The sequence below is a fragment of the Ipomoea nil genome, unplaced genomic scaffold (genome assembly GCF_001879475.1).
Source record: "Ipomoea nil cultivar Tokyo-kokei standard unplaced genomic scaffold, Asagao_1.1 scaffold1932, whole genome shotgun sequence".
Classification (NCBI taxonomy): domain Eukaryota; kingdom Viridiplantae; phylum Streptophyta; class Magnoliopsida; order Solanales; family Convolvulaceae; genus Ipomoea; species Ipomoea nil.
In genome coordinates this window covers 491,686-516,910 of record NW_017618360.1, presented here as the reverse complement: position 1 = coordinate 516,910, position 25,225 = coordinate 491,686, and the positions used below count along the sequence as shown (strand labels likewise).

The following is a 25,225-nucleotide window of genomic DNA, read 5'->3' as shown; positions in this document are numbered from 1 at the left end:
CATTAAACCACTCCATCTCTTGTGTACTAAGTCGTTACTGCTTATATTTATTCCGGCTTCAACGGGCTGACAAATTCACAAACATGCCACGACTGATCGGCGGCCTGGCCCGCCGGCCACCTCTGGCCATGGCACCCCCAATGGGTCTAGTGCGCTAACTAAGGATATAGCTTGGATTGAAATTTATTCTATTGTTAGATTAGATTTAGATTATATTTTATATATATACACACACGAAACAAAATAAAATTTTGGACACCTATAACCTATTTATACATCACATGATCTAGCTAGTTTTATCAATAAGGCTTATAAATAAACTTATAGGGTTATTATAACTATATGAAAAACATGTATGGCTTATTATAACTATATGAAAAATATGTATGGAGCACAGCTTAAATGGTTATTCAATTAAAAAAAATTGAAAAATTTTGTTTTGCTAGTAACCATAATTTCATAGGGTGCATGACTCTAATGGAGGTATATATTCAGGAGCATGGTAAATTTTTATAGGGGTAAATGTAGAATATTTGAAGAAATTGATGGCAGAGCCTCTAAATTTTATACTGAAACGTGGCGAACAGTAATTGGCTTAGAAAAAAGCCCAGTGAGAGTGCATTTACAGTAGCATAGCCCAAACCCTTCCAGGGTTTTCGACATAACCGAATAGAGTGAAGCACAGCAAATCAAAAGCTGCAAAATCAAATCAAGCTCCTCTTCAGTCTTCATTCCTTATTCAAATAGCAAACACCCGCAAGCTCCATCGATCCGCTCCTTCTGCAACCACATCGGCCGAGCATCCGTCTGTAGACTCTTCGCTCGACCAAATCAAAGGAAATGCAAGCACCAGTTCTCGTTCTCAGTATGTTTTTTGTTTTTTTTTGTTTTTTTTTTTTTTCGCATTGATCTTTCGTATTTTTGTTTCGATGCTGTTTTTGTCCGAACTTTCGACTTACTTAGTTTAAACTCGTTGTTTGTTGTGCAGAGGATTCGTTAAAGCGCGAGCAAGGGCGCAAGGTTCACTATGCCAATATTCAAGCAGCTAAGGTGACACAAGTTTTACTCGTCTTTTCCATTTCAAGGAACATTATTAACTTAGCAGATTGTTATTTCAATCATTTGAGAAAGAGCTGAGACTAAAACTTTATTACCTATGTTGGTGCTAGTGTATCTGCAGCATTAAGTGTTTGCAAGTTGCCTTCTTAATCATTTGTAGCATAGGAAATGGAAATGTTAGAGAGTTATATGCATTTGGAATCTATGACCTAGTCCTAATAACTTAAACATGTCTTGCTTATATCTTATTCTCTTTTTGGTAGGCTGTTGCTGATATTATACGGACTACTTTGGGTCCACGATCCATGTTGAAAATGCTGCTTGATGCTGCCGGAGGTACTCTTTCTTTCATCCTAAATGGCTAAATGTAATAATATGCTTACTAGACATGAGTGCAAATATCTTCAATTTGTTTATTTTTGGCTTTCTATGCTCCTTTTGCTAATTCTTTATCCTCTGTATGTCTTTACTAGGAATTGTAGTAACTAACGATGGGAATGCAATTCTTCGTGAGTTGGATCTTGCTCACCCTGCAGCGAAGGTATAATCTCTTTCCATGTCCTCATTTTTCCTGAGTGATCATGCCCTTTTCCAAATTTTTGCTACTTGGTTCTTTATTCATAAAAGGGTCTTCTGTCATTCTTGAACTTTCCATTTTTTATGCAGTCCATGATTGAACTAAGTCGCACCCAAGATGAAGAAGTAGGAGATGGAACAACATCAGTCATAGTTCTTGGTATGGTCTAAGTATGATTCTATTTTGTCATTCATTTTATACTTTGTTTTGCAACTCTGGCTTCAATGGTAGTTGTTGGTATTGTCCAAGTATGATTCTACTTTGTCATTCATTTTATACTTTGTTTTTCAACTTTGGCCTCAATGGCAGTTCTTAGTATGGTCCAAGTATTATTCTACTCTGTCATTCATTTTATGCTTTGTTTTTCAACTTTGGCTTCAATGGTAGTTCTTGGTATGGTCTAGTTATGATTCAATTATAGTATTCATTTTATACATTGATTTTTTTGCTTTGGATTTGTATACCACTTATATATACTTCTACATGAACAAGTTATGCTCATTTATTCAGTTCTAATGAAAACATTGTAAAGAAACTAATGATTTTTAACTTTGTGATAACTAATAATTCGCTGAAGGTGGTGAGATGCTTCATGTGGCGGAAGCGTTCATTGACAAGAACTACCATCCTACTGTAATATGCCAAGGTAGTTTCATGCTTATAATCTATTTCCTGTTATATCTGGATTTTGATTGTGTTTCCATTTGCAGCATATAATAGAGCTCTAGAGGATGCTGTTACGGTGTTAGAGAAAATTGCAATGACCATTGATGTCAAGGATCGTAAGTTCCTATTTACCTCTTTTTTTTTTTTGGTTGATATTTTATGTTCTCAAAGTCATTGTTTACTGGGTACAAAAAGGAAATGTTTTTATCAATGGCACAAGTTTATACTTGGTGATAATATTGAACTTTTTCGTCTTTTCCACAAGCATTTAATGTTATGTATTTGGAAGTCTAACCGTAAAGTGCTTTTTTCTTAGGTGCTACAATGTTGGGGCTGGTGAAGAGTTGTATTGGCACCAAATTCACTAGCCAATATGGGGATTTGATTGCAGTAAGTGTTCCCTTGTACTGTATTATTATATTAGCCTCCTCCTTCCCACTTAAAAAAATTAAAAAGAGAAGATACATTAAAGTGGTTGGCATAGTTGTGAAATTGAAAATTCTTTAGATCCAATGGTACTTTTATAGCTCATTACTAGCCTCCTCTCTCTACCTTGAAAAAAGAAAACGAGAAGATGGTTAAAAGGTGTTGATATAGTTGTGGAACTGGAAATTCTTTACCATTATAAAGGAGTACTTTACATCCAACTTCAGCTTCATAGCGCTGATGTTATACTACCTAGAATTTTAATTTATTATTCCACTTAATAAATATGTCATTTTCCTATTGAGCAGTAGAAGTACATTCTTGGAATTAGTCAGTGTTTACAAGAAATCTATATCCTTTTTTGTTATTCTGGCAAGTATGTTTTGGGTTGTGGTTGGATGTCATCTTATAAATTATAATAATGTACAGAGAAAAATATATACATGAGGAACCTAAGTTTCTACTTTCTAGCATCTAGGAGTTTATCAATTTGTTCCCTTCCCACAAATGAATAAACATGACCTCTACTCTTTTATGTGTGTGTCTAAAATGATTATGTAATTAATCTGAAGTATTCAGTTAGATCCCACCAATAATAATTTTGGAATGCAATGAAGACTGGTAGTGTTTTATGGTGTTTTACTGGCATTCATCCCTGCATGGTGTCTATTGCTTTATTTGTTCTTATGTTTGGTTTTACCAATTTGAAATGTCTTTGATCACTTGTAGGATTTAGCAATTGATGCAACAGCAACTGTTGGTGTAGAAATTGGCCAGGGATTACGTGAAGTGGATATTAAGAAGTACATTAAGGTTGAGAAGGTTCCTGGTGGGAATTTGGAAGATTCTAAGGTGCTTAAAGGAGTTATGATTAACAAAGATGTAATCGCTCCTGGTAAAATGAGAAGAAAGATTGTAAATCCTCGCATCATTCTCCTTGATAGTCCCCTGGAGTACAAAAAAGGTGAGAACCAAACCAATGCTGAGTTGCTTAAAGAGGAAGATTGGGGAGTTCTATTGAAAATGGAAGAAGAATACATTGAGAACATGTGTGCACAGATACTGAAGTTCAAACCAGATGTAGTTATTACTGAGAAGGGGCTAAGTGATTTGGCATGCCATTTTCTGAGCAAGGCTGGTGTTAGTGCAATAAGAAGGTTAAGGAAGACTGACAATAACAGAATTGCTAAGGCGTGTGGAGCAGTTATTGTCAATAGACCAGATGAGTTGCAGGAATCTGATGTTGGTACTGGTGCTGGACTGTTTGAGGTGAAGAAAATAGGGGATGAGTTCTTTACTTTTATTGTTGAATGCAAAGATCCAAAAGCTTGTACAGTGCTTCTAAGAGGTGCTAGTAAAGATCTACTTAATGAAGTGGAAAGGAATCTACAGGTGAGGATTTGTTTGAACTTATACTTAGATCCTCATACTTGTTTGAGGATTGATTTTTGTTTGCTACTTTGCATAAGAATCATTTTTAAGTTTCCATCTGAATTCTTGTGCAGGATGCAATGTCTGTGTCACGAAACATCATTAAGAATCCAAAGGTGTTGCCTGGTGGTGGTGCAAGTGAGTTGGCTGTATCTGCTATGTTGAAGCAAAAGAGCTCATCCATTGAAGGCATAGAGAAGGTAAATCATGCTTTGCTTTGTGCTGCTATTGTATGGAGGAATGTTTTACTTTATGCAATGTTATGTTGTTGTATTAAGAGAAATCACAATATCTAATACTTCAAATCTTTGATAAGTGACACCATTTTGATGATTGTAAGTTTGTGATGAGGTTAACTAAACTATTTAGTTTATACTTGAATAGTGGCCATATGAAGCTGCTGCAATTGCTTTTGAGGCAATACCACGAACTTTGGCCCAAAACTGTGGGGTTAATGTGATTCGGACAATGACTGCCCTTCAGGGCAAGGTAAATGCTCTTTTACAACTTTGCTTGTCTATTTTTTTTTTTTTTTTTTTTGCAATGTGGTACGTTACTCTTTTGATGTTTTACAGCATGCAAATGGTGAGAATGCATGGATTGGGATAGATGGTGTGACTGGTGAGATTGCTGATATGAAGGAGAAGAAGGTATGGCCTTACCCCTATGCAGTGTTATATTCTGTTGTTATTATTGTCTATATGAATTGTGGAGATTTTAAAACTCTTTCTGTTCTATTAAGTCTAATTTTACCAAATATTATGAGCTTGATTTCCTATATGCATAAATCTTTTATGTTATACCCTTTTTTTTTCTTAACCGCATTGATTGCACTATAATATTCAGATTTGGGACTCCTTCACCGTGAAGGCACAAGCTTTTAAGACTGCCATTGAAGGTGCTTGCATGCTTCTCCGCATCGATGACATTGTTAGTGGAATCAAGAAAAAACAAGCCCCTGGAGCAAGCCAAGGTCCATCAAAGCCTAAAATTGAGGAGGAAGGCGATGCTGACAATGATCAGTTTATTCCTGAATGATAGCTCTTAGTTGGCTACCGGTTTCGGTTTACAATTGAAAGTACATTTGACATGTCATCTTTTGAGAGTTTTGTTGAGTCTAACTAGTTTAATGTGATCTTCAAGAGTTCCAGTGAAACCCACTCAATCTTATTATCGTTAAGTTTTGTGCGTATTAATGTATTATGCTGCCAATTTTTCTTGTCAGCACAACTGTTGAGTATGCTGTGCTGTTTGCTGTTTCATTGTTTTTTTTTTTTTTTTTTTTTTTTCAGACTGGTTTAAATGAAAATTGATCACTGTCTAACATTATCAATGTTCTTTCGAATTTAATACCCAACATGTATGATGTATGGCTTAGATTAGTAACTTTGCTTATGAAAAAGTTCAATCCTCGTCTAATTGCTATTTGATAATCATTCGTATAAGTTTGCACGGACTTGTTTGTCTGAATTTTATTATTTATTTTTTACTTGAATATTATCTTTTAGAAAATGCTTTATTCTCCTAAATTTTCTGTCAAAGATATATGGTGGACATAGTAATTAGCAGGACAACTTGTTATTGATGTTGTCCATACCCCCCTGTAATAACAACATTTCTCAAGGTTTCTGTCGTCATGTTGGCTTTGAAAGAAATATAGCTCTTTCCTTATGTACCATTACATTTTTGCATATTGGACGTTTTTTAAATTTAAATTGTTAACAATATTATACTTAAGTAGCACTAACATTTTTTGCATTTTGGATTTTTTTTTTTATTGAAACAGCGAGGGGTAACGATTTAGGGGAGCGTTATGCTGTGCAACCGTGTGCACCACGCAAGGTGCACACAGAATTGAATTCATAATTTCTATACTATAGTTCATAATTTTTATACTGTAGATTCATAATTTCTAAACTGTAAAACTGTATAGTTATCAAATTATGAACATATAGTTCAGTGATTTGTGAATATATAGTTCAACAATTGGGATTTTGAACATTGAAAATTATGAACATTGAGTTTTGTAATTATGAATATAGAGTTCAATAATTATGAATTTATAATATAGAAATTATGAATCTATACTATAGAAATTATGGATTCAATTTCGTGTGCACCATGCATGGTGCACACGATTGCTCAACATAATTTGCCCAATTTAGGGAGAGTCAACAAATAACTGTGCTACACCCGCAAGCATAATAAAGAGTTGTTATATCATGGACAAGGATCCACCTTGCAAGATGTATATGGTCCTAAATGGCGTATAAATTGTATATTTTTAATATTGGAATTGTAAACTTTTAGAATATAAATTGTATTTTTAATATTAGAATAGTGAACTTCTAGAATATAAATTGCACTTCTAAATCAAAACATATAACAATTGTAGAAGGAAATTATAATAATATGTTAATATTGTTTGACTGCAGTATTTGAACGGAACTCGTGAATATAAAATAAGGTAATTAATTACATAAATTTTAATATTGCATGTTGATAGTATATAAATTATAAATTTTTAAATGGTAAATTGTGAACATTTGTATCCAGGTCCATATAATAATTTGCCCATAATAAACGTCCTCCGATCCACCGGTATCCGGCCCTGGGATTAAGGATTTCGCTGACTTGAGAAAAATAACTGTAGAAGAAGACAATCATTTGTTGAGAGCGCGAGACTTTGAGTCGTCGTACTCCTGGAGCGAAAATGCTCGGAAAAGAAGAATCTGGTAAGCTGTTGGCGCTACTCAATGCCGGAGAAGATCAACAACGGCCGTTGGAAGAGATCGTCGCCGATTTCAAATCAAAATTCCCTCCTTCTCGTCATTTCAATGCCTGCATCTCCCTCGCCTTGATACTTGAGGTCAATACCTAATCTCCAAAACCCATGTGCATAAGTTTATGTGTCTTTTATAAACGCGCTTTGAACGATTTCCAATTTAAGCTAGGGTTTCTGTGCGATTTTTTTTTTATTTGTTTTTTTATTTTTATTTTTTATTTTTTTTTTCATTCAAAGCTCGCTGCTGGGTGCTCTTTTCAAATTTTTGTAATTAAATTGAAATTGAAGTCGACTTAACTCACTGAACTTTTTGAAATTAACTTTTCAAGTTAAAGGTAAAGGAGGAACAATCCAGAACTTTTCATGTCTTCAGTTTTTGTGTGATGTTGAGAAGATAAGCTTTTGCAACTTAATGCATCTATACTGGATTTTTCAAAAGTTAAACTTTTCAAGTTAGAGGTAGAGGAGGAATAATTCACATCCTTTAGTTTCTGTGTGGTGTTGAGAAGCTAAGCTTTTCAACTTAATGCATATATACTGGGTTGTTCAAATTTTTCTTTGCAGGGGAAATTTCTTAAACTTTCTCAGCGATTGGTTGCTTTTGCAATTCTTTATCGAGTGTATTCTTCCCAGGAGCCTTCTTCAAATCCCTTCATTTCTTTGCTTGTAAATGTAAGTGTTCCATTCGAATGCAATTATTTTGCCTACTAAGTGTATTTAATGACACATGCTACTCCTATTACAGAAGAGCATTAGTAGCCAGATAATGATCTTTGACAATATAAAAATGTGGGAGAATTTCTGTCTATGCTTGATTGTTGGTATACACATGGGTAAAGATTTTGGCAGATTTTCTGTTTTCTGTCAATCTCATTAATATATAGTGTCAATCAGCAAACACTGGTCCTCCAATTCCAAAACTCTAGGGTCCTTTTATATGCCATTTCTAAACAGTGGTTCATTTTACTGAGAAGAAATTGATAGGATTTGGCCCAATTCAGAATGTTTAATCTTGGTACAATGAGAATAGAGCCAAATGTTTATCTGTATATTGTGACAAGATGGCATAAGAAAGGCAAAAAGTGAACTGAAGTGGCTTTAGATGCATATTTCTTTACATCACATTCCTATGTTCGTTCTGTGGTGGCTATTTTTACTTACTATGTGAAAGTCTGCCCGGGGGGTGGGGAGGAATAATGAATGGGGTGTTCATGTGTTTCTTTTCACTTGCAGGCAGCATCTGAAGAAGAAGCTGAAAAATGTGAAAGGGCATTTATACTTCAGTTGCTAAACTCTGCCAATAGTAAAGAGGTTGTACTTGCTCATTCCCTTGCATATAACTTCTTCCACTGTAACAATCTTGACCTGTCAACAGAAAAACAAATAGTCTGTTTAGTGTAATGGATATATAACTTCAGATTAGTGGAGTATGGAGTAGCTAACAACTTTATTACGGAGTACTTTTTTTTTTTTTTTTTTCACTGTCCCACACTTTACCAAAAGGGATTCTCCAAAAGCTATTTGTATACAATTGTTTGTTCACATTCACCCATTTTAATTGAGCAATTTCTCATACCTGCAGGTTTTGAAACAGTCTGCTACAGATTACATGAAAAGTTTTGAACCTTCACGACATGTGAGTAACAGATTTCCAAGTATCTAGTGTTGATATTCAAAGTATCATTGGATTGCTTTAGCACTGTTATCACTTACCGACCTTGTCTCTTTCGTTGTTGAATGGCTAGTCTTTCCCACAACGCGGACAGTTGAAAGAGAAGTATGAAGGTAAAGCTTTGCCAGAACCATTTAGCTGCTTGTTCAAGAGCAACTTGGTGAAAAATACCATTCCAGATCCTGATTTGCCGCATGGTTGTGATAGCAGTTCACCAGAGTATGAGTCTCTTTATTTATTTATTTATTTATTTGTTTTTCCATCTAGTTAGGTGGTCAGTTAATGTTTGACAAAAAGGTCAATTCAGGAAGAAGTGACTGTTGTAATTGTGATAGCTGAATTGAGAAACAACATTTTTTTTTTATATCTCTTGGTCATTTTTTTTTTCATCTAGCATAGCATTGTGGAATTTCAGGTTTGATTTACAACCAGGATCTAAACCAAAGATTGGATCTGGGGATATCAATGAGACTATAACTGGACTCTTGTCAAATCTGTCACTGGAAGGCTTAGGGCCTCAGTGGATAAGGCCTCGCCCTCCGAGGCTTCCAGTACTGGATGGTGAAGTAAGCACATATTTAATACTCTATTAAATTTCTCTAAAAGAAGTTTGATCTATTTTCCAATTTCACTAGATACAAGTCAATGAGTCATACTGTCATACAACTAAATATACGCCACTTTTATTTTGTAGCTAGTGTGGCTAAACCCTGATTACAATTATGAGCTTTTGTGGGATCATGGAATGTGTGCTGATACTAGAGGGGCAGCAATGAGAGATTTGATTGCAAAAGCTTTGAAGGGACCACTTGCTCCTACCCAACAAGAGGTGTTGTGCCCTTTACTGTTTGAATCTTTAACCTGTATCATATCCTGTTAAGACTTTCTGCAATTGGAATGAAATGATTCACAAAACCAAGATAAATATTCTTTTTTTTTTTTGGTGTCTGAGATCTAGATATGAATAACAGTGTGCAATTTCCCATAGCCAGACAAAAAATTATTTCTATATAGCCATGCAACATCTTTATATATTCAGGAGTCTGGAAAATTTAATTGCCTTTGTGTTGGTGCTGTCAAAACATATTTCTAGAATGTTTGTCTGTTTTAGAATGGAGCAAAGGGGGTGTATCTAAACAACCCATGGTTTAGAATAGTGTGGTAATAGACTGATCGATTGATAGTGTGGGCAATACACAAGTTTAGTGTAGTTAAAATCTGTCAGGCTGCATTGCTAATTTGCCATCTCTAGTTCTCTTTAAAGATTAATTTTCATCACATTTTTCTACTCCGTATTTACTTATCACTGATTGTTTTTAAATCAATGCGGTTTTTCTTCAATTCCTCCTACTTATTTTAGTTCTTTGTTTCACTGCATTAGCATTTCTGATGTGTTTTCTTAACCTCTTTTCCAGGAAGTTCTACTGGAGTTGGCAAATGACCCAAAGCTTGTATACCGTTGTGGTTTGACACCAAGAAAGCTTCCAGTAAGTACCATAACCTAAAGTTGGGAATATAGGTGTCTTTGAGTGTTTAAAGTTCATATATTCTGATTTCAGGAGCTCGTTGAGAACAATCCTGTTATTGCAGTAGAAGTTCTTGTGAAGTTAGTGAATTCACCTGAGATTGCCGAGTATGTCTTTCTTATCCTTATTTATTGATTAATATTCCTGTTACACTTGTTTTAATGCTTCATAAATTCAATTGATTATATATTACGAAATTCTAACTAGTGGTTCTGGTACTCAATTTGATGAATGTCTGATGTTAATGAATTATCTATGTGGTAATTGTGGTTGCAGATACTTTACAGTTCTTGTCAATATGGAAATGAGTCTTCATTCTATGGAAGTAGTTAACAGGCTCACCCAAGCAGTTGATTTGCCAACTGAATTCATACATATGTATATCACCAACTGTATATCTTCCTGTGAGAATATCAAGGTTGCTTTATTGCCTCTGCTTCTTACCTTAGTTTAGTTTCTGTTATATAAGTTTAAATTATTCTGGGATGCCTAATCTATAGATTTTACTGAGCATGTAAAAATTAGATTGTTTAATCTATAATCCCAATAACCATTAAATACTTTTTACATAACACCACACCATTATTAGTGCTCTCTTCTTAGTTCTTACTCTGCTAATACACCAAGAACCTTCTTGGAAGTGGATGAATAGAACTGAGTTTTATTTACATTTTACTACCAACTATTTTATTGAAGTGATATTCTGAGCATGATTGCTGTTAATAGTCTATTCTTTTTACATATTCACTTTCTTTTTCTTTTCCAAATTTCAGGATAGGTATATGCAGAACAGACTTGTAAGGCTTGTCTGTGTCTTCCTGCAGAGCTTGATCCGGAATAAAATAATTGATGGTAAGTAAATGTTCTAATTGGAACTCTTATTTTTGTGGATCAGTTCATGTTGCTTCATGATTTGAAAGTAGTACCAGGGGTTTTTATGGTTTTACGTATCCCAATATAAAGAACAAAAGTATTCGACAGGTGTTAGCTTGGTGGCACTTCTCATTTCTCTTGCAGAATATCAACACTATTAAACTCACCCATTAATATGCCAACATTAATAAAATGCAAAATTACTGGAAAAGTTTTTTTTTTTTTTTTTTTTTTTTTAATTGTATTGGGATATCGATGAGTTTGTTTATTGTGAGAGGCAATGGCACCTTGGCAAGATAAATAAACCAACATCTGACCTAAAGGTCATATTTCCAGATCTTCTTCAATGGTATTGAAGAATAAAGTTGAAATTATAAATGCAAAAATTTATACAAAACTAGTAACACATTGCTGCTTTGCTTTTAATCAAGTTACATTTTGATTCATTTTGCAGTTAAAGATCTGTTTATTGAAGTCCAAGCGTTTTGTATCGAGTTCTCAAGGATTAGGGAAGCAGCTGGGTTATTTAGATTGCTTAAAAACTTAGAAGAAGGAAAGCAGCCGGATTATGTAGACTGCTTAAAATCTTAGAAGTAGGAACCTTAGAATAGCTGCATCTGTCTTTCCTTCATTTCATCACCTTCTATATACTTCTCTTTGTAGCATATGTACCCATTCCTGTTCTGACCAACATGTATCTTTTTATATCTGGATGATAAGTGTATATCTAGAAGCACTCAATTTTTACCATCTCCCCCTTCAAATTCTTCTTCAAGTCTTTAGAAACAGAGTAAAGGGACATTTGCCTGCCTACTTAATTAGGTTCAGATTTTTATTTTATTTTATTTTATTTTTAGTTAACAGGGAAACCGGGTCTAATGATCTTAGTTGTCAAAGAATCATAAGGAGGTAAACCATTTTAAGTTATCTATAGTTGATCAGTTCAAATTAAGATGATTAGTAAAGCACTCCGGTTGAGAGTTGAGTTTGTAATCTTGTAGTCATTAAGTTAATTGTTTGACCAACTTGGTTAGAGTTGTCCTTCATATTTTATGTATAGATGAGCCTAATTTATAGTTGCAGAAAAATGAATTACAAAATACCAACAATTCACCTATAAAAGTCAATGTTATCAACACTCCCTCAAGGAAAAATAAAAAAGGAGTAAATTTCAATTTTATTTAACTATTTTTAAATAAAATTTTAGTTTTATTAAAACTCATTTCAATTCCGATTTGAAATTCTATTTTTGAATTAAATTCTTTTGGTCAAATACAATTATGCAAAGCTATGGGTAACCAGCCGTGGGCATTGGCTTGATTTTGTAGGAAGTGAGCTCATGGGTGACGTCAGACGTATGTATTAATTCCAATTAAAAATAAATAAAATTAAGTAATGGTTGTCAATCTTGAGTAAAAATGATTTAATAATAATTAAATTTAAAAAAAAAAAAAAAAAAAACTCCGTAACTAATTGGAATCTTCGAACTACCAAAAATACACGCGTGTTTATCGCGGATGGATGAAGTGAGGAAATATAGCCATATAGGGCAGGGCGGTAAGGAAGGTAGGCTTATAAAAAGAGGTCTAGTGAAGGTCAAAGGGGCGATAGAAAAAACAAAAAAGTGAATCGAATTGCAGAATGGCTGGTGTTTTGGCTTTGAACGAGACGTTCTTCATATCTCATGGCTCGCCGACTCTCTCCATCGATGATTCGTTGCCAGCCCGCCATTTCCTCAAAGCCTTCCGAGAGAAAGTCTTCCCGCAGAAGCCCACCTCCATTCTCGTCATCTCCGCCCACTGGGAGACCTCCGTCCCCACCATCAACGTCATCCGTGGCCGCAACGACACCATCCATGACTTCTACGGTTTCCCCAAGCAAATGTATCAGGTCAGCCATCCCTATATTCTATGTATTTTGGTAGTTGGGACTTGTTAATATCATGATCTGAAGATGATCGCTTCGATTTTAGAGTTTAAATCATTTGATTTCATAATAAAGGCCTATTATTAGAAACTGGATCTTCTGTGCAGACTAGGAGGTATTTGATTTGACTAGGAAGTTGAATCATGACTCATGTGTCTTCCGGTAGGAAGTAATGACTTCATTTTCCTTGCTTTGATCTTTCCTCATTTCTCGAAATTGTTTGGTTTAATGCTGATGTTACCTTTTCTTATTTGATTTGACCGTTTAATTAGTGAATCTGATTATCTGTTGTGATTCAACTCATCTTGGTGATGAAATTCATTACTTATCAGAGTTCAAATTCCTATTTGGAACATTAATTGGAGTGAGCTTATCATCTATCTGTATCATGACCTGTATAGGCTTATTATACCTCTGTTTCTAATGCCAGCTCAAGTACCCCGCACCTGGAGCTCCAGAGTTGGCAAAAAGGGCAATTGAATTGCTCGAGTCCTCCGGGGTCAAGAAAGTTGATGTAGACACTAAACGTGGTTTGGACCATGGTGCATGGGTTCCTCTTATGCTCATGTATCCAGAGGCTGACATCCCGGTTTGCCAGCTTTCTGTCCAGACACAAATGGACGGAACCTATCATTACAATTTGGGTAAAGCCTTGGCTACTCTTAAGAAAGAAGGTGTTCTCATATTTGGTTCTGGATCTGCCACTCATAACTTAAGGGCTCCCCGTGATGGCCCTCCTGCTTCTTGGGCTAAAGAGTTTGATGATTGGCTCAAGGATACTACTCTCAATGGAAGGTATGTCATTTGGATCTAGTCCCTCACAATAGTATGCGGATACTTATTGTTTTTCTTTTATAATTTTTGCATCTGGAGAAACTAGTCTTAATTTAGCCATGACTAGCTTCCATGATCAAGTAGACTTGTTAGTGAAACTCGTTTCTGTCAAATGTGACAAATCACCAAAATGCTGTTTGTCTACTAGTTGACCATGGATTGAATATGTCCAAACATGTTTGACTGAATGTACATTTAGCCAATCGATTCAGGAAAGTGTGCTAGGATAGGGGGCATTCAATCATCCTAGTAGTTATCTATCTAGTAGCACTGGTCCCCCATTAGCCCTCCACTATCCTGTTTGGCCAGAGATTTTGTCTTTTGTGGGCAGGTTATTTATCTAGTATATTTATATTTACCTATCATCATCAATGCCCTTGTTCTGATATGTTGATTTCTTTGTAGTTAACATCTCTTGACCTATATCTTTCATTTGTTACATGCTATCTGTCAAGATTTTGGTAATTTGGAATGTATCAACATTCTCCACCAGACAATGTCATATTCCGAAGACTCTCTTCTGCCTCTGGCGTTGCAAACTCTTTCTTGCTTTTCTTGACATGGCTGTGATTTCGCTGTGTAGGTATGAAGACATTAACCAGTATGAAGTAAAGGCACCACATGCAAAAGTTAATCACCCATGGCCAGAACACTTCTATCCATTACATGTTGCAATTGGTGCTGCTGGTGGAAACCCCAGAGCGGAACTTATTCACAATAGCTGGGGCAATGGTGGCTCGCTCTCCTATACTTCCTTGAAGTTCACAGAATAGCGCTTCAGAGATCAATGCTTGTGCATAATAACCATTGTTTAATGTATTGTTATGAATATTGTATCAGCTTATTTACCCAATAGGATAAGAGTGGATGATGAATTTAAATATTGTACTAGTTTATTTACTCAACAGGATAGGAGTTGGTGATGAGTTTAAATAAACCATGTGACAGTGATGACTAGAATATCCTGTCTTTGGTTGAAGATAATGTAAATCGAATATTCTCAGTGCATTGTTATTGTTATATAATTCTTTATGTATAATTTTGTCTTTCCAATCCTTGATCAATTATAATATTTCTACTTAGGATACGAAAATATATTGATTGAACGAGAATAAAGTGATTGGTAAGTTTGAAGTAAGATGACAAGTGGACTTATGTGATGGGTCTCATTGATGAAAGACTATCATCCAATTATCTATGTAATTCAGCACGTTTAGACGATTGTTAGAGCGAGAGATGTCCTGTAAATTGTATGTAGGACTCGCAGGAGAGAAAATGAAGAAAAGAGGCTCAATTTTTGCACGTAACGCGATTTTTTGTATGTGGAACTCGCAAGAGAGAGAAAGAAAATGAAGAAGAGATGCTCAATTTTGCACGTACAGGCTCAATTTTTGCACGTAGACATTGCCTAGCTAGGTGGGCTGGTGCATCAAGAGGCTTTTTTTCCTGCAATGCGTCAGATTTATTTTTTTTCCTTCTTCTTTCCCTCCTCTCTATCCTAATTGGCACCTCAAAAACCACAAAAATTAAGGATGCCTTATAAAACTTGGTCTAGGTTTTTGGCTATACATTAGGCCGCTCTAGCCCGAGTCGATTTGGCCATTCTATTTGGTTGTTGACTAGTTGGTTGTTTTGGTCAATTAGTTGGCTAGTCGAGCACTCAGGCAATTAATTGGACAAATCACATGTTTAACCATTTATTTTTAAATTTATTTAATTAAGTTGTTTTGCTCAAAACGACATAGTTTTGAACAAAGCAATCCCATAATCGAGTATAAGAAAAGATGAAGAGCAAACAACTAAACTAAATCAAACAAGCAAATCTCTCTTTCAAAACTCAACCTTTACCAATTCTATAGATTGCTGCACAACTCACAACGATCCCATCGCTGACCGTAATTGATAAAGCAACTTCGCTCGCCATGGCATGTCAGTAGTCGACGATTAACATTGAGACGCCATCGTCGTAATTGCTAATAAATTTAAGTCGTTGCTCATCGAACGTCATCAACAACCAGACATCCAAATCCAAATCGACTCTAGAAGTTCTCAATTTTTCTTTTTTACTGTAATTTTTTCCTTTCTCTTTTAATTTTTCAAATCAAAAACAAAACTCTAATCGCTTGAGTGTTACTTTTTCACTTATTAATTTTATTTTATACAATAGGGTTTTCTCTTGCAAATCCCAAGTTATGATTTTAGTTTCAATTTGGGACTAGCACAAGGGGGCCATCAATTGTTCAATGGGCACTTAGCACATATTCCAACCTTGGTTTCAACTAGTTGATTGGGACATTTTTTTTGATGATTTGGGATCCTGGCTTTATCTTTCTAGGGTTTATTGTTTAGGTTTTCAAACCATAGGTCATTCACGCGAGTTTAACTCACCAATTTAATAGATAATATTTGGGACAAGAGATCAAGATCTGAAACTCAATAACAGTAATGTGAAATTATATTCAGAATGGACAAATCTATTATACATACTGACATTTAGTCATATCTGCTGAGCTACTTAGTTACTATGATTAACATCATCCCAAATACTCTATCGGACTGAGGTGGGAGGCTATTGCTGTTAGAGATTCAACCTTTTATAGAACAAGAAAGCTATAAAATTTAGCTTAAGCAATTAATTGACTTATTTCAATTATATCATTTATATAATTTTGTAGCCAAAATTATTAAATCAATACGATAATGAAAAGCCACAAATAACAAGGGAAGTAAAAACTAAATAAAAGACACATGTTGTATGGCTATTTTAAATTACATTCGTTGCTTTTGTTTAATTCACATGTTAAAAAATCAATAAATTATACAATATAACTTTTTTTTGAATGCTTATAGAATATAACTTATTTGGTAGTAAAGCCTATGAGTTTTTAATATGGTAGGGAGACTTGGGATACATCTTACCTTATTTTATTTGTGATGTTATATTTAACTCTTTGCATATTAATATTTTCACATTAAAAAAAAAAAAACAAAAAACAAAAAACAAAAAACCAAATGAGGCCAAAACTTAAAATAAAGGGCGTCTAAGGGATAATTTATTAAATATGAGGGGTATGTTGAAAATTGTTTGGAAGAAAAGCATTGGCACAGCGGGACCCATTAGCGCGAACGCCATCCTACACTGGGCTTCCATCTTTGAACTTTGACGATGCTCCCCAAGTGCAGGCATCTTCGGGGAAGAAACTCTCAGCTTCGATTCCAGCACAAAACTAATCCTAAAACTTGGCCGATCAGCAAAATCGGCGAACCTATGATTCTATTGAGTGTCCTCTGAAGATACAGAGATTAATTACACGGTGTTGTTTGCATCATAAATTTGTAGCAATTGAATTTGAGCGTATACGATTGTGTTGATACTCGTAGATACATACAAAACCTTCACACTTGTATGTATGCATGTATATGTGTGTGTATATAGGCGTAGATAATCGATGGATCCGGAACAGACGTTTATACGCGTACAGGAACGGTTCTCTCAGATGCTGAGTCCGAGGATTCGAGCTACACTCGAATATTTCTTGCTCTTCGTCGCCGTCACTCTCTTCTGTATTCTCGTTGTTATGCACGCCAACTATGTTCAGCAGGTATAATTTTCTCCCTTGTTTTGATTTCTAATTACTTTATAGAATTCAATTTCAGTTATATATATGAAGGAATTAGGGTTATCGGGAATGATCTGCGTTGTTATTACTATTATTATTATTATTGAATTCATTATGGTATTAGTCGTTACGAGAATTGCCTTGATGATTTCAGTTGGTTCTGGAGTTGTGACTTTGTTAATTTTGCTGATTTGTAGCCTGGCTGTTCGAGCGAGTTGTCAAAAGTGGACATCTCAGATGTGCAAATTATTCAAATCAAGGTTTTTGCTACTCTATTGAGTTTATGCAGTATGCTGGTTGCAGTAATATGTCGGTTAAATTGATATAATTTTAAGGTACCACTTACAAGATGCTACTTCATGCTACAGATTACCAGTGCTGGCTTGTGGTTCCAGAATGAGACGGAGTATAATGAAGTTGATGTCTCTAGTGGGGAAAGTAATAGTGAGATTCTGAAAGTCATACATGTTGTAGAAGATGGATCAGTTATTCTGACAGCAAAGTTATGGTTGAACTGGCTTGTTGCTGGAGCTTGGACGGGTAAATCTCCTCCAAAATTTTGGAAGGCAGATAGTGAATTTCTGAAATCTCAACCTGAAATTTCTACCGGCAGTGATAGCATTAAGTCAGCAGGTGATGATACTGCTCTTAAAATTAGTAAAGATGGGTCACTTAGCCGGCTTCTTATCTCACCAAAGGAATCGCTCAAAGCAGCTATATCCCAGCTCGGCCGAAAGTGGCATGGGCGTTTGTCTGTCCTTTGGAGATTTATAAAGCGTGTTGTTGGAGGATTATGGGTAAGTGGTTTAAAGATTGAGATAAATATGCGCTTAACTAAATAACTAATTAAGTAGTTGATAATTACTATAGAAAGTGCATTTTTTCATATTAATCTCCAAAAGGAAAGCTCTTAAGAGGGAATGCTTACTGTATAGTTTTGAAAGAAGAGTTATTTTTCAAACTTAATGTGATGTGCTTATACTTCTTACCATGCTCACCTTGAATGTTTTTATTATCTTATTCTGTAATTGTTGTGATTTTGGAAAATCACATTCAATATTTAATGGCCAACAAGATCATGCTTTATTTATTTTTTTCAAAAGCCTAAAGGTCGTGTAATAATGCATTTTAAATTTTATATTCACATTTGACTCAACTGAAAACATCACTATTCTGCAGGTCTTCAAAGTTCACTTACAGGAAAAGTGCCATGGACGCACACTTTTGCACATCCACACCCACTCAACTGTTTGCATGAAAATGTGGACCTTTCATAAAATATATAAATTCAACATCTTGAAACATGAACTAATCCTAATGCCTAAGCTGCACATATTTTATTGTCTGGTTTATTTTTCAACTTTACTTTTTCAGAGTGTAGTTTAAAATATTTTCTAAATGACATTTTGTGTTTTCTAAATTGGCATTAGAGTTAAGTTCTGGTGATGTTAAATTGATAAGCTAAATGGTAATGAAGTAAAGCCTAACTCTCAGAGTTTTCTCTTTGTTGATTTAATTTACATTGATTCATTTGATGAAGCTTTCATGCTTTCATTGCCTTGTGTTGGTATCTTGCTGAACTGCTTTTATTGAACAGTGTTGAACTCTGATACATTCTGGGGTACATGGTTATTTAGGGAGTTGCTATGATTGGAGAAGTCTTATTTTATTAAAATTACATTACATAGTTTAGTTATTAAGAAATTACTAAATAGCTATTTAGCTTATTACTTTGTATTCTCATTTAGAAACTACTAGATAATTATTTCGTTTATTGCTCTTAGTCTTCGAATTAGTTAGGCAGTTTAGTTATTTGGAACCTATCAAATCATTAAGCTTTCTTAGTTTACGAATCCTTGTAATCAACCCTATAATAATAGACAAGTGGAAATTTAACCCTAAACTAAGGGACAAGGGATTTTTGTGTTGCAAGCAAACCCAACATTTTCTTTTCCTTTTTGATTTACTATTCTTTGTTCTTTTCTTTTGTGCTTTCCTGCCCGTGACGAGGGCACATAACAAACTCTTGATGTGCAGGATATTGCTGGTATACATTTGAAAATTGATATTCCAGAGCTGCTTAAAACGCTGCATTTGCACAGGCTTAACTCCTATGCTGGTAATATTTTTATTGGCATTGTTATAGTTATGTCACATGAACAAATTTTACGGGTGCATGTACATGAAATATGGAAATGCTTAATTTTGCTATATGGATATTACAGTACAATGGCTTGAGAGGAGAAGCAACACATATGAACCAACTTTCATATACACAGTGGAGAAGGTTGTACTCCTAATCTGTTTCATCTGTTTTTCAGATTATCCTTCCAGTCTCTCGTTAATATTTATTGAATTAATGTTGCAATCCATTTTGTCATTGTTAAAGTTTATTCATATGTGATATTTCTCCTTAGGGTTATTTCTTGATTCCAGAAGAAGCCAGGTTACAACACAACATTCGTGCAATCAACATAAGCATCTCAGCTGAGCATCCATGCTTTGGAAACAGGTTATTATCTTCATGTCGCTCCAAAGGAGAGAAAATATTATAAGAGTAGAGGAGACTGAACATACAAAGCAGCACCAAAATAAAAAAGGATCTTAATGGCATTCTTTTATAAATAGCTAAATGATTTATAGTTTATCAGAGTAGAAGGGATGGGCACTTAGTTCAGTCTTACACACGGAAGGTATGAGGTATCCATGCCAGATACAGGTTTTTGTACTGCATGGATATGCCCAACTTGCACCAAGTTTGTGGTGTGTAAGTGTGTTTTAAAGGACCCATCTTGGATATGAGTTTGTTGTTGCCATGGATATGCCAGGTTAAAATTAAGAGTTCGGGTAACATATTTGAGTTTGACTAAGTTCACCTTCTACTGTAGACCTCATTTTTATATTTGACTTCTCAATAGCAGATTTCACCTTGATGTGTGGCACCCTCTGTTTAGAAAATTACCATTGGCCAATAGATCTTATTGTTCTTCTTACAATTCTCCCTCCTTAAAGACCTTGACAATAATTTGATTGGACTAAAAGATATGAGACTCTTGATTCTAAAGATGTATAGTGGAGAATTAGCAATTTTATACTATAATGACACATAACCTTTTTAAATGGACTTAATTCTTTCAGGTGGCAGCAACTTCTTATCAACAGGCTTGTTGGATATGATACTATTCTGATTAATAGTTTGTTGAGTTCTCCGGGTCAAGGTATTAAGTAGTTCTCTATATCTCATACTACAGTTATTGCATACAGGACAAAATATGACGCAGTTTTTTGTGCTTTCCTCTTCAGACCTTGTGTTCTCTTCTTTTGTTGTACCCTAGAATAGTCACATCATTACATATGCAACAGGTTGACATGCCTCATTCTTAATGCACATTTTATTTTTATTTCTGTAGTGCAATTCCTTAACACTTCTTTATGGTCCCCTTTCTGCAGTTTTGCCTCAGGCCTTCACCATTTCTGACATGCATTACTAGCCATTACTTATTTGGTTTTATGATTTTGCTTTGGAATTAGTGTTCCTATTAAAATGAGTCACATCTCATGCTCATTTTGAATTTGATTTTTTTTTTTTAAAGTACTTATTATGAAGAGTATATGGTATATGTTGCATATGGTTCATATTGTTTTTTCCATGATTATGATGGTTATTTGGAACTTGCATGCAGGCTATCTTTATAATCACCAAACAAAGGAGTTCTTTAATCTTACTTATGCACATGAGCAACCTGAAAGTTCTGCAAGGTTTGGAGGTCTGTGATTGTTGAACCATGCATTTCTTTTCTGTCTATGAGAATCACATGCGCATCTGACAGCCATTTTTTACTGTTGCTGTGAAAAAATTAGTCCAAAGTCCAATACTTCCATGCTTATGCATGCCTTTGCGCTAGTTCAATTCAATACTGCCAGACTTTAGTATATCAACATAGTGTTTATGCAAAGTTGAAGATCATATATGTGCTGGTGGTGGGAGGAAAGAGTTTTGTGCATCTAGTGTAAAAGAAATAACAGAGAACAATGCTCAAATTCAGGCCTAGGAAAACATTTAACTGAAAGTGTGCTTCTCCAATGAAAGGCTTATTTTTCTCATGGTTTCTAAAGAGCAACTGCAATTAAAACCAATCATATAAGACACTATTGAAATGTAGTCCAAAGAAGAAAATGATGATGAAATTTTGTGAAGATTATTATGTTTAATCAGATGTTTGACTATTGGTGGTAATTAGCTAAATATGCATACTGTGAAATTCCTGTTTCTTTTAGACATTAAGAATGCTTTTGTTGCATACATATCTTACTTTGGGCAGTAATAAGTGCAGCATACAACTTTTCTTTTCAGTTTGATAAGTCATATGAGCATAAATATGATACTGCATTTTGCTTTCTGTTCTTGCAGATTACCTTGTGACAAAGTGTGGTGTGCTAATGATGTCACTTTTTGTTTTCTTCACAACCACAATGTCAGTTTCATTTACACTAAGAGAGACCCAAACTCGCATGCTGAAGTTTACAGGTTTGGTCCATATCTATTTGTTAGGCCCCTTTTATCCTAACAATGTACGTCCAAAATTACATGCGATGCCAGTCTACATTTTTATTTTATTTTTTATAAGCACTATGTTATACTACTGTTAGAGGAGGCTTTTACTTATTTAGCAGTCATGTTGTTGATTCTTTTAATCTCATGCCTAAATGAACAGTTTCATTGCCTATTTAGATGATTCTTAATGTATTTTGTTGTATTGGCTGCCAGAGAGGATATATCTTGTCTGTCTGTTTTGAGCCACCACATTCCATGCCTCTCATTTCTTATTCATTGTCTCCTTGGCAAACATTGTTTCAGTTCAGCTCCAACATCATGCTCGGCATAGGCTTCCAACTTTTCAGTTAATCTTTGTGCATGTAATTGAATCCCTTGTTTTTGTACCGGTAAGCCGCTCATGTTGTTTTCTTAATTAATTAATTTGCTTATTTCTTGACATGTGCACAATTTGCAATTGATTATGATACTTTCCTGAAAAGTTCATTCCTGAATTGCAGATAATGATTGGTATCCTATTTTTCCTGTTTGAGTTTTATGATGATCAATTATTGGCTTTCATGGTCTTGATTCTTGTTTGGCTTTGTGAACTATTTACGCTAATCAGGTTTCTCTCTCTCTCTCTCCCTCCCTCCCTCTAAATATCTCTATATCTACGTGTGTGCGCATGCATCATATGCATCTTCATAGGTGTGTGAATCACACTGTAATAATATGGACACTTGGGTTGGGGGTGGTAAAAGTTATGGAATCAAATAAGTTTAGGAGAAAATTGATTGTAATAATTGTTGAAGTCTAGATGATGCTGATAAAAGGGAATTTTGGAGAAGACAACAAAAAGTCAAAAACCATTATTTTATCAGTTCTTTTTTTTTTTTTTTCAAAGCTAATCAAATTCTTGAAACATACCTACTTGTCTGCTCTCTTCAGGATTTCATTTTCTACTGTAGTTGCTGTGCCAGGATCTTCAATTAAACAGCAATTACTTCAAATACCTTCTTTAGTTACACTTCAGTTCCAAATTGTTTTTTTTTTTTTTTTTTTTTTTTTTTTTTTTAAATAAATAAATAAAAGTGACACTTCCTTGCAAGCAACCACTCTGATGTGCCTTTTTCCCACCCTCTCTCTAATGTAATCATTCTTGTTAATTTCTTGCAGTGTACGTACACCAATATCAATGAAATACTTTCCCCGCTTCTTTTTGCTCTACTTTCTGGTTTTCCACATCTACTTCTTTTCCTATACTTACGGTACAGTGGAATGAACTTTAGACATTATTGAATTCTTTAAATCCAAATTCTACCTGCTCTCTTATTATGTAGTTCACTTTTTACCAGGGTTTTCTTATCTAGCACTCTCTGCAACTGCTGCATTCGTGAACCACCTAATTATGTACTTCTGGAACCGTTTTGAGGTGAGATCCTGTTCATGACTTTGAAGTTTGAATGTTTTATGTTACCAGAGTTGAAAACAATTGGTCATTGATAGTGACTTCCACTCAGGTTCCAGCACTGCAGAGGTATATGCAAAACCGACGTTCACATTTTCAACAGCAACCGGACTTTCACATCACATCACAGACTTTTCTTGCATCAACCCTACATATCACAAGGCTAAATACAAGGAATCCCAGTCCAGTCAATGCAGATTTGCCTCCTGGAGTTGGGCCTAGAGCAGGAATTGAAGCAGCAGTGCCAAGAGATGGCAGCACAGAATTTTCAGGAGGTGAAGTAGTAGCAGCAAATGGAAACCCAGATAGATTAGGAAATCCCCTTCAAATTGGAGAACAGCCTGATATCCGCCCACCTGAGAACGGAGCCAACCCCAACCCCAACCCCAACCCCAACCCCGGAGCCATGAATCCATTTAGCTCCTTACTGTTGTGGATTTTGGGGGGTGCTACTTCTGAAAGTGTCAACTCCTTCCTTTCCATATTCAGAGACCATGCTCAAGTTTATGCAGCAGGTAACCCCAGACAAGAAAATCGGGCATCACAGACTGCTGAATAGAATGGCGACTTTGTACTTTAATAGAAAAAAAAAAAATGGTACTTAAAAGCTGACGTTAATTACCCGCAGAATGCAAGAAAGAGTTGAAGAAGGGCAGGATTGCATTTTCTAGCAAAAGACAGGCACAATGTTTAAAGCTCTAGCTAAGAATTAATGAATTAGAGGAAACCATGTTCAATTGTAATATCCATGTACAGAGAGTCAGTGATGATATCATAGTGATTTTGTCGTATTAGGTATATTATTTTCAAGTCAAGTGTGTGTGTCTATATATATATATATATATATATATATATATATATATATATATTCTGGTGCGGACAAGCCTTTCCGTAAGAATGTGCGGATGCACTGTCTAGTTAGTAACAATGCACCATAAAGTATTTTTTAAATGCACGACAATTAGGTAGTGCTTAGTACATTTAGAAATGTAGTCATTGATTTTTAACTTTTGACATGCATCGCTAAGCAATTTCATTAATTGTCAACTCTAATGCATTTAGAAATGCTTGACGGTACACTTTAAGATTACTTAGCAATGCATGTCAAAAGTTAAGTAGAGCACAGTGCATGTTTGTATTTATAAGTTGGTTTGAATTGACTTGACTTCTTCCAAGTTCCATCTCAACATATATATATATATATATATATATATATATATATATATATATATATATATATATATAGGTACATATACACATAATATTCTAACGTATTGGTATTCTTTGGTCTGAATTGACTTGACTTCTTCCGTCTCAACATAAAGAGAGTGATTACTCTGGATTGATTCGTTATTATGTAACCATGATTGCAAAAAATCGCGCCTAGGCGCCCGACCGCCGCCGCGAAGAAGGCCGGAATCGGCCTCTTCCGCGGCCGACCGGCTAGGCGGCCGCCTAGCCGGCTAAACCGGCAATTTAATTTTTTTTTTTTTTTTTTTTTTTGAGTTTTAAATTGCGAAAAGTTCGGGAAGACATAACTTTTGACTCGGTTGTCCGTTTTGGACAATTTTTTTTTTCAAATCACGTATTTTTTCGAGATCTATCCACCGCAAACGCCGAAGGCGGTTTGGTCCACTAATTTCTCAAAAAAATACTTCTTTAGCTCTTAATTTTAGTTTTTTATGTATTTAAATCATTTAAACAATCTTTTGAACAATTTTACAACCACTTTCCTAAATAATCTTTGAGAAATAACTATGGAAACCTTATATTTTATTACTAAATTTTAAAAATTTTTAATTTTTAATTTTATTTTTAATTAAAA

The 25,225-nt window shown here is 34.9% G+C and overlaps 4 protein-coding genes across 4 annotated transcripts; all 4 read left to right on the top strand.

The window, feature by feature from the left end:
* The first annotated feature begins 676 nt into the window (after nt 1-676).
* LOC109146522 (T-complex protein 1 subunit gamma) lies at nt 677-5,547 on the top strand. Its single transcript, XM_019294188.1, has 13 exons — nt 677-865; nt 989-1,050; nt 1,323-1,395; nt 1,533-1,600; nt 1,726-1,795; nt 2,214-2,282; nt 2,347-2,418; nt 2,619-2,692; nt 3,458-4,120; nt 4,234-4,359; nt 4,544-4,648; nt 4,735-4,809; nt 5,006-5,547. The coding sequence occupies exons 1-13, from the start codon at nt 841-843 to the stop codon at nt 5,195-5,197; spliced, it is 1,674 nt and encodes a 557-aa protein (XP_019149733.1). The 5' UTR covers nt 677-840; the 3' UTR covers nt 5,198-5,547.
* Nucleotides 5,548-6,734: 1,187 nt separating this feature from the next.
* LOC109146563 (CCR4-NOT transcription complex subunit 11-like) lies at nt 6,735-11,785 on the top strand. The gene is made up of 12 exons (XM_019294228.1): nt 6,735-7,028; nt 7,509-7,616; nt 8,178-8,255; nt 8,527-8,580; nt 8,690-8,835; nt 9,032-9,182; nt 9,311-9,445; nt 10,032-10,103; nt 10,176-10,249; nt 10,419-10,560; nt 10,916-10,994; nt 11,470-11,785. The coding sequence occupies exons 1-12, from the start codon at nt 6,873-6,875 to the stop codon at nt 11,604-11,606; spliced, it is 1,332 nt and encodes a 443-aa protein (XP_019149773.1). The 5' UTR covers nt 6,735-6,872; the 3' UTR covers nt 11,607-11,785.
* An 822-nt stretch (nt 11,786-12,607) lies between these two features.
* Nucleotides 12,608-14,767, top strand: LOC109146545 (extradiol ring-cleavage dioxygenase). Its single transcript, XM_019294209.1, has 3 exons — nt 12,608-12,905; nt 13,372-13,736; nt 14,359-14,767. The coding sequence occupies exons 1-3, from the start codon at nt 12,657-12,659 to the stop codon at nt 14,546-14,548; spliced, it is 804 nt and encodes a 267-aa protein (XP_019149754.1). The 5' UTR covers nt 12,608-12,656; the 3' UTR covers nt 14,549-14,767.
* A 2,124-nt stretch (nt 14,768-16,891) lies between these two features.
* Nucleotides 16,892-24,210, top strand: LOC109194102. The gene is made up of 15 exons (XM_019344988.1): nt 16,892-17,111; nt 17,212-17,377; nt 17,593-17,655; nt 17,764-18,192; nt 19,433-19,514; nt 19,621-19,682; nt 19,813-19,907; nt 20,534-20,613; nt 21,079-21,162; nt 21,807-21,923; nt 22,254-22,339; nt 22,451-22,557; nt 23,109-23,200; nt 23,288-23,364; nt 23,453-24,210. The coding sequence occupies exons 2-15, from the start codon at nt 17,225-17,227 to the stop codon at nt 23,957-23,959; spliced, it is 2,034 nt and encodes a 677-aa protein (XP_019200533.1). The 5' UTR covers nt 16,892-17,111; nt 17,212-17,224; the 3' UTR covers nt 23,960-24,210.
* Nucleotides 24,211-25,225: the final 1,015 nt, after the last annotated feature.